This window comes from Carex rostrata, chromosome 6 (assembly GCF_964058835.1).
Source record: "Carex rostrata chromosome 6, lpCarRost1.2, whole genome shotgun sequence".
NCBI lineage: Eukaryota > Viridiplantae > Streptophyta > Magnoliopsida > Poales > Cyperaceae > Carex > Carex rostrata.
This window is the reverse complement of record NC_135923.1, coordinates 2,035,398-2,051,082: the sequence shown is the minus strand read 5'-3', so window position 1 is coordinate 2,051,082 and position 15,685 is coordinate 2,035,398. Positions and strand designations below refer to the sequence as shown.

The window sequence follows — 15,685 nt, the reverse complement described above, 5'->3', positions numbered from 1 at the left end:
AATTATTAAAAAAAATGCCGGATACTATACTTTTTGAAAGAAATAGAGGGAAGAGAAGAAATAACAAACAAATTTCTTTCTTTTATAAACTCTTAAAATTCTCTCACATTACTTCTTTTATAACTCTAAACATCAAAAGAAAACTCTAAAAATTTGTACAACATTAGAACATAAAAAACAGAATTCTAAACAAACACAATAAATTCTAACAACCCTTCACTAGAACAAACCATAACTTTCTTTTGGGAAGTCCAACTGACTTAAAACATTCACCATTTCTTAAGCCTCCTTAAAGGGGCTGTTCAGTAACACATGAGAGAGTAAATATTAGAGTAAAGATGTTGTCCCCCTTGAATCTGTCCCCTATCTATCCCCCTAACAACCTTTCTTTTTTGTTCCCCCACGTGGTCAAAATCCACCATCTTCAATCTTCTCTTAAAAAAAAAAAAAAAATTCAACACAACTCAAAACCCACTCTGTTCTTCTCCTCTACTGCTCGCCACCGGCTACCCACGCCGATGGTTGTGATGGCGGTCGAGATTCGATGAGGGGAGCGTGGTGCACCGTCGAGATCCGGCGAGTAGAGAGTGGTGCACCGTCGAGATACGACGAGGAGAGCGTGGTGCACCGTCGAGATTTGACGAGGAGAGCCTGGTGCACGGTTGAGATCCGGCGAGGAGAGAGTGGTGCACCGTTGAGATTCGGCGGGGAGAGCATGGTGCACCATTGGAGGGGGTCCATGCTAGCCCAGCGAAGATTGTCACAGTGCAACATATGAATACTTTATTAGTTAGATATGAATACTTCAGTTGTTAGATATGCATACTTCATGTTACATATGAATACTTCTTGGAAGAGGTGGGATGAGAGAGATGAATCTGACTTTGAATTTTGAATTGTATAAATTATTTCGAACATGTATGAATACTTCGTAATCGTCAGTATGAATAATTCTTTAGTTAGATATGAATACTTCATTATTTTAGATATGCATACTAGTCTGTTGAGAATATTTCTTGGTCCCAATCTGGACAGGTGTGAATATTATTAGTGTCAGATGTGAATATTGCTAGTGTCATGCGTGAATACTTCATTAGTTAGATATGAATAGTTATATATAAGAATATTTCATTTGTTAGATATTGAGTACTTCATTAGTTAGATAAGAATACTTCATTTGTTAGATATGCATACTTCATGTTAGATATGAATACTTCTTGGAAGAGGTGGGTGAAAGAGATGAATTTGACAATGAATTTTGAATTGTATAAATTATTTCGAACATGTATGAATACTTCGTAATCGTCAGTATGAATACTTCTTGGAAGAGGTGGGGTGAGAGAGATGAATCTGACTTTGAATTTTGAATTGTATAAATTATTTCAAACATGTATGAATACTTCATTTGTTTAGATATGAATACTTCTTTATTTAGATATGAATAATATATAGATTCGCTGTAGTGGTCCCCAATCTTGGCAAATGTCGCTTTCAGACGATTGCGGTCCCCAATCCAGGCTGTCACAAGACGTCAGCGGTCCCCCTGATCGTTACTGGTCCCCTCCAGCTTGTGTTTACATATGACGAATGGTTCTGATAATAAGTATGAATACTATAAATTCGTAGGTATGAATACTATACGTTTTGACTATTAATAAAATAACATTAATCTTGTTCTTTGGTGGTAGTTAGCACGTTTTAACTATTTTTTTTGTCTTTTAGTGCGGGGGACAGATAGAGGACTGAAGTAGGGGGACTGTTAGTCGATCCCTAAATATTAATCCACGCTAAGGAGGGACTGTTTGATAAGCTAAAGGGGTAGGGGATTAAGATAGCTAAAGAAAGTTAAAGGAAGAGGGGAGGTGCCTTAAGAAAGAGGGGATTAAGATGCGGGCAAAAAGAGGCTAAAGGATGTTGTCTTAATCCGCACTAAGGAACTAGTGTTCGACATGATTAAGCGGCTAAGTAAATTAAAGAAGGCTTAAGGAGACCCTTGTCGAACAGAGGAACAATGATACCACAATCATTTGATTAATGCTAAATCCTACCGAATACCGACTCCTTAGCATAGATTAAGACCACCTCCTTTTGCCCATATCTTAATTCTTTGCCCGAGTTTTAAGATACCTTTACTTCTTTCTTTAGCTTTCTTAGCTATTATTCACGAATTAAAATAACTGAACATTTAATCAGATTAAGAGGTATTGCCGAATTACTCCATATATCATACACCCAAAACAACCAACGACTGCCCTTTCACAATTCCTCTTTAATAAACCTCGAAATTTTGGCCACCGTAGAATTCAAAAGGTTTTGTTCATATTTCTCAATAAACCTAACTTCATTATAGAAAATTAAGTTTATAATTCAACAGAAATAACATATTATTTATAAAACATAAACATATATTACAATACATAATCTAAAATATATCACTAAAATACTATATATACAATGTGTTGTTACTAGAATTTGAATTCAAGTCTTTACAACCACAATGTGGAATTCTAAGCACTAGACTACATAATGAATTTTTTTAAAATTATAAGGATGGTTAAGAACCTTTTGAACTACCTTAAGATACGCGCCAGACGACACGTCAGCATAATCATACTCAACCCTGGCAGTGAGTGTTAAATTAAAATTTTCTGGTACATGGCTGTCACCATATCTCCAGATTCTTGTGCAGATTGTGAAAAAATTCTGACAGATTTACTCTTATATAACAATATGGCAATTGATTCTTGGACATTTACAGTCAAATATAACTGAATGCATCTCAGATTCTCAGTATATCATTGTTGATTCTTTCCACATATATAGTTTGTGATGTATGTATACCTAATTGATCCAATTGAGAGAGAATATATATTACTGATATGAATCAGTCTGAAGCCTGAGTTTATCACATCATATCATTTTTGGCAAGTAAATCTTTGCAAAATCACTCTATCTAAACTTACAATAATTGAGAATCAAAAACCTCACCTAATTCTCTCTGCTAGCTAGCTAGTTATATAGCATATATATAGAGAGAGATCTTTCAACTGTACTCTCTTGCTCTCCTCTCCTCAACTTCAGATCGAACAAATTCGCCAATTCCAAGAAGAGGAACTGAAATGGCAGCCGCTGCTGACCTGGCGCTTGAGGAGGCTCTTCCAGCTGGTATAAGAGTACTAGTCATAGATGATGACAGAATTTCTTTAAAAGTGGTGTGCATTATGTTGAAAAAATGTGGTTACGAAGGTGAGTTTAACATACGTACGTAATGAACTGAATGTATTCAATACATAGCCAGTTTTTTCTTTTGCCAATATATATTTTTTTTTACGCAGCAACACAATGTTCAAGTGGAAAAGAGGCATTGGAGATGCTCACACAGTACGAAGGAGAATTCGATATTGTATTAACTGATGTTCACATGCCAGATATGGATGGTTTCGAGCTGCTTGAAAAAGTCGGCCTCGGAATGGACCTTCCGGTTGTTAGTAAGTGTACCTAAATCTTGAATTTTGCTTGCTGTACCCGAGATAGCATCTCCAATTTTACCAGTATTTTGTCCATAGTTTTGGTACAGAGGAACAATGGCACCACAACTGTTTGATTAATGGTTAAAATTTTGCAGTGTTATCAGAAGACTCAAGCAGAGAAACAGTTGTGAAAGGGATCAACCATGGTGCATGTGATTATCTGATTAAGCCGGTACAGATCGAGGAACTGAAGAAAATAGCGGTACATGTACTGACATGGAGAAATGCCAATTCCAGCATAGATTCCGACCTAATCGAAGATTAGCAAACAGGCCGGCTAAAGTAGAATTTTTTTTTTTTGTAATAAAAATAGCATATTTGTGAAATCATTTTTTTTCTGTGAAATGTCAATCAACAGGATTACCAGAGAGGATCAGACTTTCTTTTGGACTGATTATTCATTCTATAGTCACCTTCCATTTATACCAGTATTATTCTTTTTGCTTATATCATGCAAGGTAGTTATGAATTACCCCTTTATAGTCGTCACCTTCCATTATTTTCAACATCTTATTGTTTTCAAGTTCCAAATATAGGACAAAATTTTGTTTCAGGTTTCAAAATTTTAAAACCTTGCTTTCAAAATGCCTTATCCTATAGCCATTGAGAGTACGAATCAATTATGATTTTTAATTTTTAATTTCAACAAGTTAGTTTATTTTCACTTTAAATTTAAATTATAATCTAATTAGTTCAAACAAGTGAATTTACTCAAAATATAATATATCAAGCTAATTGTTTTTTTTTTAAAAGATAATTTTGGAAATCCAATATGATTTTAATCTAATTTGTCAAACAGTACAGGTATTGAAAATTTAGAATTTTTCGAAACTCAGTATTATATAATCATAAAAGAAGAAACGAAATGATTGATCTAAATTTGAATTTTATGACAAGATTACAATTAATTAATATAGAAGCTAATTATTTAAAAATTAGCTCATAATTTAATCTAGTTTGTAAACATTGATATAGTAATAGTGCCCATTGTTGTATTGCCTCTCTTTTCCGTCGTTTTTTAGAATAATGACAGTACGAATTCAAATATTAAAATGAAAAATCAGATCGAATAAATTAAACCAAACAGCCTTTTTTTTAAATAGTACCTAATAAATTTCGAATCCTCTAAAGATATCATTGGATAATCTGAGACAGATATGGACTGCCTGTCTTAAATCGGACGATTCTCATCAATTCTGACTATGGTGCTGTTTGGCAAGGGCCTCTTTAAACCTCTTTAAGGTTAAAGGAGGCTTCTTTAACTTCTTTAGCCGCTTAATCTTGCTGAACACTGATTCCTTAGTGCAGTTTAAGACAACCTCTTTTAATCTCCTTTTGTCCGGATCTTAATCCCCTGTTATTTTCTTAAGGCACATCCCTTTCCTTTAGCTTCTTTTAGTTATCTTAATCTCTTGTTCCTTTAACTTATCGAACAACTCCTTAGTGCGGATTAATTTTAATTCCCATATGTGTTGCCGAACAGCCCCAGTAAATTTTCTCTCTTTGCTCCTTTCTTTCTTTCTTTCTTTCTGTTTGTTTTTTTCCTCTTCATTCACTTTTTTCTGTTGATTACATGCATTAGTTGCAATTTAATAACTTGTGTTCTTTCAATTTGTTATTAGTACTGCATATTGTTCCATGTAACTTAATGGTAAAGATATTGACAGTGGAGTTTTTACTTCATGCAGCACACAAACCACCAAGTCAAAACAACACTGTATAACATCACTCCATATGTCTTGTGCTATGCATGAAGCAAAAACTGCAATGTCTATATCTTTATCCTAACTTAAAGGGGGCCAACTTTTAACAAGCTCTGAACATACAAAATTTATCCAAGGTAAAAGATGAGAAAATAAACAGAACAAATTGGCGTCAGTAGAAAAAAGGTGAAAATAGTTTACCATTTTTAATTTTACTTTCTTCTTTTCTAACACCTCGTTTGGATGGAAGTAGAGGAAGGGAGGGAATGGAAAGAAAATAAAATTTTCCGTCAAATCGTGTTTGGTTGACAAAATTATATCGGAGGTGAAAGGTATAAAAGATGAAATATTTAACCTTGTATAATTGTAATTAATAGAATCGGTTTTCCTTCCAATTTAGAGTGTAACAGATGGGAAAAAAATTTGTTGCAAATACTTTTTGAAAAAATAATACAAATACCCAATCTTATATCTTATCTATAAAATTCTCATACAAATATAATTCTCATGCAAATTTTTTATCACAATCCTACAACAGTCACCAAATTTCTCATTAACCTTCTAAATTTTAATCAACCAAATAAGAAATAAGACAGAAAAAAAATATATTATTTTTTCTCATTAATCATCTAAATACGAAGAGGTTAAATATGTTAATCTTCCTTTCTATTTTATTCCATTTCCTTCTATTCTTCACCTCCCCTTTTTCTACTCTCCATCCAAACAGGGTGCAAGTAAAGTTGAAGATCAAACTACTTGTTTGGTTTAACCCAGAGGAATCCCATCCGGATTCGAACATGCAATCTCTAACACAGAGGGCATTGTCTTTGCCACTAGATCAAAGTCCGGTTCTCCATTTTTAATTTTACTTTTAAGAGACCTTTTATGTACATAAATCGGCAACACCAATTAGAAGAAAAAGGGAAATTACAAGGCTCTTGGCCAAACATAAGCTTACATTTCTATGGGACAAAAAATAAGCTACACTAAACAGGGGAGGAAATTTTCTTTCAATCTGATTCCACATTTACTTCCGGGAAGTATTTTTGCCTAGTATCAAGAAATATTGACATAAATATCAGCTTGTAACCATAAATAAAAACACTGAATGAGACAACAATCTTTTGCTACTTACACGAACATTACAAATTTATAATGTACACAAAAGAGCTCAGCTATGTGACATTGGTAATATTTCAGGCTAAATGCCACCACTCATAAACCTATTAGATCAACTTCAAATGATGAATTCAAATCGTTTAAATAGATTTAAACCATGAGTGGTGCGTTTACATGCAAAATTTATAATTTAAAATTTATCTAGTTTCAAGTCAAGCCGTTAATTTTTTTTTTTAAAGTTAATTTTAATACATTCGTTTTTCATCATTTGTCTACCACGTGACTTGATACTAAAATAATTCGAAAAATTATAAATTTTGTAGGTAAACACATCACTCATGAAGTAGATCAGTTTGAACGGTTTGAATTCATCGTTTGAAGCCTATCCGATAAATTTTGGAGTTAGTGGCAATACCTCCGATGTCACGGTAGCCAGACTTGCACCCAAAAGGATAACCAACATATCCAGTATATGCAAGTTGCAAGTAATACTTATTTCTTACGTCAACTGCGACAAAACCCCAAAATATAATGTCATCGTTGGTAAAATGGGAAATTTTGGTGTTATTGCCAAAGCAACCCAAGCGGTTTCAAATTAAATGTTTCTACATTGGCAAGAAAAAACTTACATTTCCTTTTTCTGATATTTATTCTGTAGCCATTGAGCAGTAGGTTGTGCCTTCTTAAATGGTTTGTATCCTCCTGATCTCTCCAAAAACTCTTCAATTAATCTGTGTAACAAAAACCCTAATTAAGAACACATCTAGAGATCCCAAGAGTTATCAAACTATGAATTAGAATTTGTGTTATCTTCACTGTGTAGTTTCTGCACGGCTCTGAAAAAAAAAAAAAACATGAATTTGTGCTATCTTTGAGAATATGCGTCTTAGTTTTGGAACGTTTCTCTGAGGGATATCTTTCTCTAACCAGCACATCTCTACTTTCTCTCTCTGATGCATCTATTTTGGGAAGTCTGTATTTGAGTATTTGGTATTCCACATAATATAGAATTGTATTATGCTAGTAGGTATTCTTCTACAAGAATATGCTGCAATTCATATATATTAACCTCAGGATATTGTCTTTTGGTAACAAGAAAACTTTTGACAATAATTATTATTTTTCAATTTCAATTCTATCTAAATCTTGTCAAGAGCACCTGCATCAACAAATACAGTTCAGCTCTAATTTTGTTTCTAAATCTTGTCAACGAACACTGAATATGGTCCCTGGAGTGCAGTTGAGCTCTAATTTTTTATTGCTAATTTTTCCAAAATTCCCATTGCGGTCATTAAACCTATTACTTAATGTCATTATCATCATCTTTCTCTCAGAAAAATCATATTCAGTGCTCGCAGTATGGTTGTATGTCAGGCGATGCTGTTTAATTTAGAAAGCAACAAGATGCTACTACAAAAATTGTAAGCACATAAAATAATGAACATACAAGCTGCACATAGATTTCTGAGAAGCTGCCACCTCACGATCTGGAAATGATTCCTCCATGCGATAGCTCAACCATACATACAAATCCAAAACCTATAATTCATAGAAATAAATAAATTTTTAATAGTTTAGCACATACCAATTAACTTGTAGTTGTGTGTTAGACCATCATATGAAGTAAATAGTAAATTGTATTACACACATTGTTTCAGTTATGGTCTTTAAAATGTCCCATTTTTTTCCAATTTTGGTTGGGAGCTGTCATTTATCAGTCAACAAGTGAACATAAGTACTAAGTGTTTATGTGACATGATATTTTTTATAGTTTAGCATGTATCAAATCAATCACAGGACCAAAATGATAATTACTGGGATTGAGATGAGAAACCGACAAATTTTAAGGGTCACAACAAGATGTTGATGCTTTGAAGTACACTTATATGAGATCTGACCTTGTGAATTGATTCTAATTCTTTGAGTTGATTTTGTGTTTTTGGAACTTGAAGAGTGCCAGGCATGAAAATTTCTTTAAGCCGAACAAGTCCTTTCTTTGAGAAGTTTTCTGCAAACTGCAATAAGAAAATATATCAGATTCGGAATAAACTTTTCAATTCCATTTTATAGGATATAATAACAAGTACAAATATATCAGATTAAATTGATTCTAGTTCCATTTCAATAATAAATGAAGGTGGGACCATAATGGTAAATTCTGGGCACTCAAATCCCAAACAGGGAATTTTAAAAAACTTAAGGGACCAAAATGGGTTGATACATTAAGCACCAATTTTGCAATTTAATAACAGTACCGTAGTGTAAGCAAAGAAAAATTTGAAAGAAAATAGTGAGAGCGAAACTTGCATGCCTGAATCAAGCCTTGAGCTGAGATATCATCTGCCATGTCCACTGGACTGAAATAAGCAACACAATATTCTCATATGCGTTACCAAAATTGAATTTAGTTTCCCAATACAATTGGCATTTACGTAATTTCGATAATACCTGAGGCAAAAAAGGTACTTGTCATACAATGCTAGGGGAAGTCCATCAACCACAGCTGCAACTTTCTATCCTCCAAAATATGTCAACCAACAGAAAAAAGTAAAAGAAAAGAAAAAAAAAAATTTTGAGGGTTTTGAGAATTTAAAAAAATTCAAAAACTCAACATATATCCTACCGATTAATATTCTGTTCATTTTGGAATAAAATGAAAACATCTTTATGTAATTTCAATAGAAAAATTATATTTTATTTTTTATTATAGAAGTTTCAATTTTATTTCAAATGAATAAAATACTATTCCATAGATAGAATTCATTAATACATGCCCAATTATAGGAGTCAACCATTAACCTATACAGGTGATTTAATTGCATGAGCGAAAGTTCTATAGTATCTTACCATCAAATCCTCACAATCTGAGATAAAATAATCAGAAGATAACTTTGCTTTCGCCAAAAACTTTTCCTGTATTTAATAAAAGCTAAATGTTATGAGATTTTCCACCTTACCAAGTAGTTCAACAAAAATGTCCAAGCTGCATTCATAAATCAACGTCTGTGTATATAGATAGATTTATAAAAAGAGGAAGAGCTGTGTACCAGTACTGGATAAAAGGCTTTAGTGGAGTGCATTCGCGAGTAGAGGGATAACAGATCAAAGGTAGGAAAGAGCCCAGCACTCTGATACAAAACAATTTTTTAAAGTTTAATTACAACAGATCAACTGGACAAGTCTGTTTTCTTCTTGTTTTAATTATTGTTATATGTACGACCTTCTCTTTAATTAATACAATTGTCAGTTAGTACTTAGTACATAGTCAACTAACATTCAAAAAAAAAAAAATCAAACACTTTTGTCAAAATGGGTAGGTTAAAATGATCTGAAGTAAGAGTATCATAACACAGTCTTCTTGAGGACCTTGGCCTATAAAGCAGTACGGGTTGGTTTATGAGAGGATGATGAACAGTGATTTTTAATCTCTGATAAGGGACCTTTATACAATTTTTTTCAATACCACTTGTAACTAAATGGACAAACAGGATGGTAACCTCCAAAACAGGAGAAGCGGCATTGAGAGATGAATGTAGCAGAGGCAAATCCTTTCCATTTAAGCACGTCACTTCCCCAACAGGAAATTTGGAGCCATATCTACCAGCTCTCCCTAAATGCACAAACACATATAGCACAATTAGTTAAAAAATGACTAGAATTTCTGCTTTGTAATTCGTTTTGCTTTAGGCCCATTTGGCAACATGTGGAATGGTGAAAGAATAGATGAGAAGTGGAATTTCGAATAGACTTCTATTTTGTACTATTCCGATCGTGTTTGGTTGATGGTGAAAGAGTGAAATAGTAGAAGAGTATTGGTAAATGAGCCAATATCATCTCTTGGAAAAAGGCCAATTCCACTATTTCTCCATCCCCATGGAATAGAGAATTGACTCATAGAGGAATAGAGGGACCAAAGTGTAAAAAACAGGAATTTGACTGCAAAAGTTCATACTCAATTCCACTTTTCCCATTTCCACAATTCCACTCAATTCTTTTCTTGATCGGCGGGAATAGAACCTCTATTCCACTCTATTCCCCTTTTTCCACACTTGCCAAACAGGCCCTTTGGGATTTGTCAGGAAATACTTAAAAAGAGTACAAGAAGAAATAACAAGTACCTGAAATTTGCTTTATTTCAGGGACAGTTAATTCGCGGGTTGATTCCCCGTCAAACTTTTTCATTGTAGAGAAAATAATTCTTGAAATGTTCAAATTGAGACCCATTCCAATTGCATCGCTAGCTACCAACACATCCATTTCACTTTTATCATCATTGAACAGTGTAGCCTGAAAATTTAGTTTCAATTTTATCAATGAATTTAAATTCATGACTCAGAAGAAGAAACACTATACTTGCCAAATTGTTGTAACTTTTGTAGGTTATCATGTTTTGAGGTTTTGCATATTATCAAAACTTTCATTATGCTTTTTTATAAAATACGCCAACCAATTTAAGATGTTTCCAGAGAACAACTAATAATTCTAATAGTTGCAGACTGCCAGCCATTTTTTTTTTCTTCACAAGATGTTTGCAAAGAAACCCATAGATTTATATGTTGGGTTCCCAGTTTATATGTACCCATTAGAAAGCTAACTTCTTGATTCAAGTTGACAAGTTTGGTCGTTTCTCAGTAACTTTATTATTCATTCATTTACAGATGGTTCAGACAAAGTATTGGGCCTTAGTGATAACATACATAATCTTGGATGCTTTCTGCAAAAACTAGAAAGATTTTGGGTAATTTGCATCAAAGGAAAAAAAATAAAGATGAATGTCCATTGAAGTTTGTACCAATCTCTATCAAACAAGGAATATATTTTCAGATTGGACTACCTGTTTTGTTCGAGTTTCTGGTGGCAATGAACCATAAACAACAGAGCATAGATGCTTCCCACGTGCTTCAATTTTTTTCTGTTATACCCAAAAATGAAAAAAATTCTTAGTCCTAATATATATTTTTTCTTTTCTGCAGTTTGAAGCATTGTTGCTAACCTTCAGCCTATAAATATCAGTCCGGGAGAAGGTAACGATGCAATCTCCCTTTTTGATGTTCGAGAAGGATTCCAGGGGAACTTTCAAAGGAACCAGTGGTGATAGCCGTTCGTAATATTGAATCTGTAAAAGTAGCAGTAATATTACTTAATCCATTTTTTTTTGTTCTATTTTTATTCAGTGGCATCCGCTGCTGAAATTTGATAATTGAATAATCACATATGCACATGAAATGTAAATTGCATCTTGAATACCACAAAACTCGAGAAACATGCCGAAATTTTTGATTTGAGAATTGGAGATGTGAGCAGATATATGTTTTTGCGTTTATAATATTTTCTTGTTCTTTTGACAAGCATATTATACTTTGAGGTTTTACATAACTGAAGGAAACATTTCTGTTCTTCCATTTCACATTAATCATAATATAATTGATTTTCTTTTATATAATATAATTATTCACAATGGTATAGTAACTTCATATTTATTTGCATAAATATAATTATTTTGTGCAGGATAAACCTGGGAGACGTTTGTCCATTTTCTCTTCTTCATTTTTTTCTTCAATCTCTTGTAGGGTTTTACATTTAGATCAATTAATGAATAACGATTATATAGCCAATCATTTTAGGCATACCATAATTTGTTAAAGGAAGAGAAATACCTGAACATTATCACCGGTAACTTCAAGTATTCTTTGGATAAGAGGGACTGAAGCAGGATCACCACACACATGTAGTTCATCAGAGCAAATCCCTAGCAATGCACGGGTGAAAGCGAATCCTCTTGTTTTACAACTCACCATCTGTAAATATAAAAATTCTATCAAAACAAACTCAGAGAGGAGGTAGAAACTAAATATATAACTTTACAATATGAATACTTTCAACCTTTCTATTTTACTTCATTTTTTTATTCTATCATTTTTTTTCTCATCGGGTGTTATCAAACAGTGACAAGAAATTCAAACAGTTGTCACTTTTATTGGAAAGCTCTGTCGGGATACTCTACAATTTCTTCATTCTTTGTAGGCACTTCTGCACGCTACTATGCAAGTTCTTTGCACTTTCTGGGCTCATTTTTTTTTTTTTTTGCAATGTTCAGGTAGATATCCAAAAATCACAACCTTATCGACAAGGCATGCAAAACAAGATATAAAGGGCAAAAAAAGGAACCTGAATTTCATCAATAACAGCACACTGGTATTCGCTAGAAACATCAGCCATCTCAACTGTTACTGAGGTGTGCTGGGCACCGTCAATTTCGTCTCTTTCTTGACCTGTAATAAGGTTGCATGGCACCTTTGCTTTGTTCATTCTCTGTGCAACCTCCCATGCCAGCAGTCTCAGGGGCCCACAATACAGACCTTCACCATTTCAATTACACAAAGTTTAATAACCCATTTTTATAAACTCCAATCTAGAATTTGACATTCACTCCACATAATAGCTGTGTCAACAATTAAATAATCCAACAGAATGCACCCAGATCCAAAACAGCACATGCAACCTGACCGTGTTATATACATTGAATTTCTAAAATATCAGATTAGACATATATCTTTAAAGGTATTTTCGTAACTTTTAGATAAAACAACATGTTTCATTAGTGTATGTTAGACACTCTCTCAGCCCCTCAAAGTTTCAAATCAATATGAATTCAAGATATTTCTTAAGTAACAATGAAAAATTGAAGGAAAAAGATCTCTTCCATATGATACCATTATTCCTCTAGTCCGATATCCCATTTATAGATATCAAATTTACTGAATTACCTTAGTTTGGCCCTCAATTGTACACTTAAACATCCTTTCTTCTAACATAAACCACATTAACCTCAATTGTGAAAATGGATACGGCGGGGTGAAAGAAATGAATTAAACAGGGAATAAGAAAAAAGCAAAGAATTCATCAATTCAATAGTCAAACTTATGCTGGCACCATACAGACTGTCATACTATCAAATACCAAATGAAGCCTCCGTGCTTTCATTGAAATTATAGAAAAAAATGTAGTAATACCTGAGGAACTTGCCTCTAACCGCTTGAGTGCATGGTATGTCTTCCCGCTGTTTGTGGGACCCATGTGTAAAAATACATTGCGTTTCTTTTTTCTAGCATTTGGGTACCATAAATGCGGTTGTCTGTCATAAAGAGAAAGTGGCATTTAAGAAATGTCCATTGACCAAGAATTGTCAACTATACTAACCTTTACATGGACTTACTTCAAATGATGCACATTAATCAACAGTTGGCAAACACCTGATACTATTTTTTTGAAGGTTAGCGGGCGAAATGCCCACTTAATTTGTATTAATTACAGAAAAGTTTGGCAAACACCTGAACTTGTCCAGGGTTTCTCTATTAAGCCTCATTCAAGACCCACATTAGGAAAAAAAAAACCAATGAAAAGAAAAGGCCGGGAAGAGAATAAGTTTGAGTTCAAGAAGCAAAAGACAGATCCTAAGGATTGATAAAGTATGGTAATCCTTGGTACATGTGCTATGCCAGAAATCTTACAAGTGAAAAAAAATAGGTATTTTGAAAGAAAAAACAACAGTAAGTCATATACAAAACAAGACCCGTGATTTTAATATTTGTAAAAAAACCACCAACTCGAGGAATCAGAAATGACAAATTCATGCTTGAGAATTGATTTATTAAGCATGTTGTTGAACATTGGACCACGTTGACTAATATCAAACCTCCAGCAATCAGATTTTTAGATACGTAATATGGCTCAGAGAAGGAAACCAAGTGGATTTAACATTTCGTTTAGCATTTTGCTTTTTCGACATGGAAGAGTTGTCCAAATCTTTATGACATTACAGAATGTACTCCTTTTGTTACTTTTCTGGTCACTCTGAGGGGTAATCCACACATGGTCGATTAACTTTTGGATTCATTTGTAAAATCAGGTCGTTTTCTGCAAATATAAAAAAATTACAGGTATTTACTCTCTATTGGCAATAAACTCAAAGAAGAATTCTTACGTCAAATCAGTCAAGTCAAACTTAGCAGAGCTGTGGTAGCTATTTGTAGAACTTAACTGGCAGTATAACCAAGCATTGCAATCCATATTCAACAGACATGATCTGATCGTGGTATCTAAAATAAAGACAAAATTATGTGCTAAGTTAATTAAACGAGATTTATTTCATCTTTGTATCAGATGGCTAGATGAGCAATACAATGTAGAAACCCAATTCTGTACCAGTCTACAGACTAACCTCGATTTATTATTTTACCAGCTCAGTTAGCCCTGAGACTATATTTTGGTGTAGAGACAACATGGTTCTCTTAGACAAAAACACAAACAGTTGGTGTGCAAGAGAGATGCCTAAGCACAGAAAGAAAAAAAAAAAAAAAAATGGATTGCACGAACCATGAAAAAGAGGAGAGGAAGAGAGGCTTTTTCGAAGAAGGAGAGCACGCATCATCGCCATTTTTGCGTCGAAGAAAGGAATCAACTTCTCTTCCAAATCGCAGAAAAATTGGGAAAAAATTTTAATTTATATATATATTATATATAACGAGAGAGAGGGAGGAATTGGAAATGAATGGACGAACTAACAATCGGGCATTGGCATTGCCTTATTTCGCTCAAGCAACAGAGCTTAGAATATTCCTTTCGTCTACTGTTCTTTTAATCTTTTTTTTATTTTTATTTTTTGTAAAATGAAATGAGTATCTGAAGTCTGAACCGAGTTGATACTGAGTATCCTCTGAGATATCTCAACTTTTGCGTGACGGAAGTGTCCGGTGCGTATCCTCTGAGATATCTCAACTTTTGCGTGACCGACGTGTCCGGTGCCTATTCGGTGATAGCGCAGGGGCCCGTATTATTTGTGCTTTGAGATTCGTTCAGAACTTATTTAAACGGTTAAAATTTTCCGTAAAGTCACGCAAAGTTTGAGATATCTCAGAGGATACGAATTCTGTCTATTCGTGGTTAGCGCAGGTGCCAGTATTATTTATGCTTTGAGATTCGTGCAGAACATATTTGAACGGTCCAGATTTTCCATAAAAGCACGCAAAATATGGAATTCGTATCCTCTGAGATATCTCAAACTTTGCGTGACTTTATGGAAAATCCCAACTGTTTAAATACGTACTACACGAATCTCAAAGCACATAATACTGACCCCTCCATCACCCCCGAATAGGCACCGGACACGTCGGTCACACAAAAGTTGAGATATCTCAGAGGATACGTACTCCAAAATATGAGATATCTCAGAGGATGCGAATCAATTTGGGTCCAATGAGCATCGGACTCAAACTTGAGTTTAATGGGTTATATCCGTCCGATCGTTTTTATGATTGTGCGCACAAATATTGA

The 15,685-nt window shown here is 33.9% G+C and overlaps 2 protein-coding genes across 4 annotated transcripts; one reads left to right on the top strand and one right to left on the bottom strand.

The window, feature by feature from the left end:
• Nucleotides 1-3,119: 3,119 nt before the first annotated feature.
• LOC144555244 (two-component response regulator ARR11-like) lies at nucleotides 3,120-3,795 on the top strand. Its single transcript, XM_078303507.1, has 3 exons — nucleotides 3,120-3,246; nucleotides 3,336-3,488; nucleotides 3,626-3,795. Exons 1-3 carry the CDS (start codon nucleotides 3,120-3,122, stop codon nucleotides 3,793-3,795), a joined length of 450 nt encoding a protein of 149 aa, XP_078159633.1.
• A 2,279-nt stretch (nucleotides 3,796-6,074) lies between these two features.
• Nucleotides 6,075-14,998, bottom strand: ATSUV3 (ATP-dependent RNA helicase). 3 transcript variants are annotated; one of them, XM_078304059.1, is made up of 17 exons: nucleotides 14,729-14,998; nucleotides 14,337-14,451; nucleotides 13,366-13,487; nucleotides 12,521-12,711; nucleotides 12,010-12,150; nucleotides 11,346-11,468; nucleotides 11,187-11,264; nucleotides 10,471-10,639; nucleotides 9,850-9,962; nucleotides 9,400-9,480; nucleotides 9,200-9,265; nucleotides 8,801-8,865; nucleotides 8,664-8,709; nucleotides 8,251-8,367; nucleotides 7,800-7,891; nucleotides 6,982-7,083; nucleotides 6,075-6,283 (listed from the first exon to the last, which is right to left on the bottom strand). In XM_078304059.1, exons 1-17 carry the CDS (start codon nucleotides 14,787-14,789, stop codon nucleotides 6,244-6,246), a joined length of 1,722 nt encoding a protein of 573 aa, XP_078160185.1. In that variant the 5' UTR covers nucleotides 14,790-14,998; the 3' UTR covers nucleotides 6,075-6,243. The 3 variants fall into 3 exon arrangements, 2 of the variants coding, with proteins under 2 accessions (XP_078160185.1, XP_078160186.1); XR_013512078.1 differs by lacking the exon at nucleotides 8,801-8,865 and having other exon boundaries at nucleotides 8,664-8,800; XM_078304060.1 differs by lacking the exons at nucleotides 14,337-14,451; nucleotides 14,729-14,998 and adding an exon at nucleotides 14,194-14,331.
• Nucleotides 14,999-15,685: the final 687 nt, after the last annotated feature.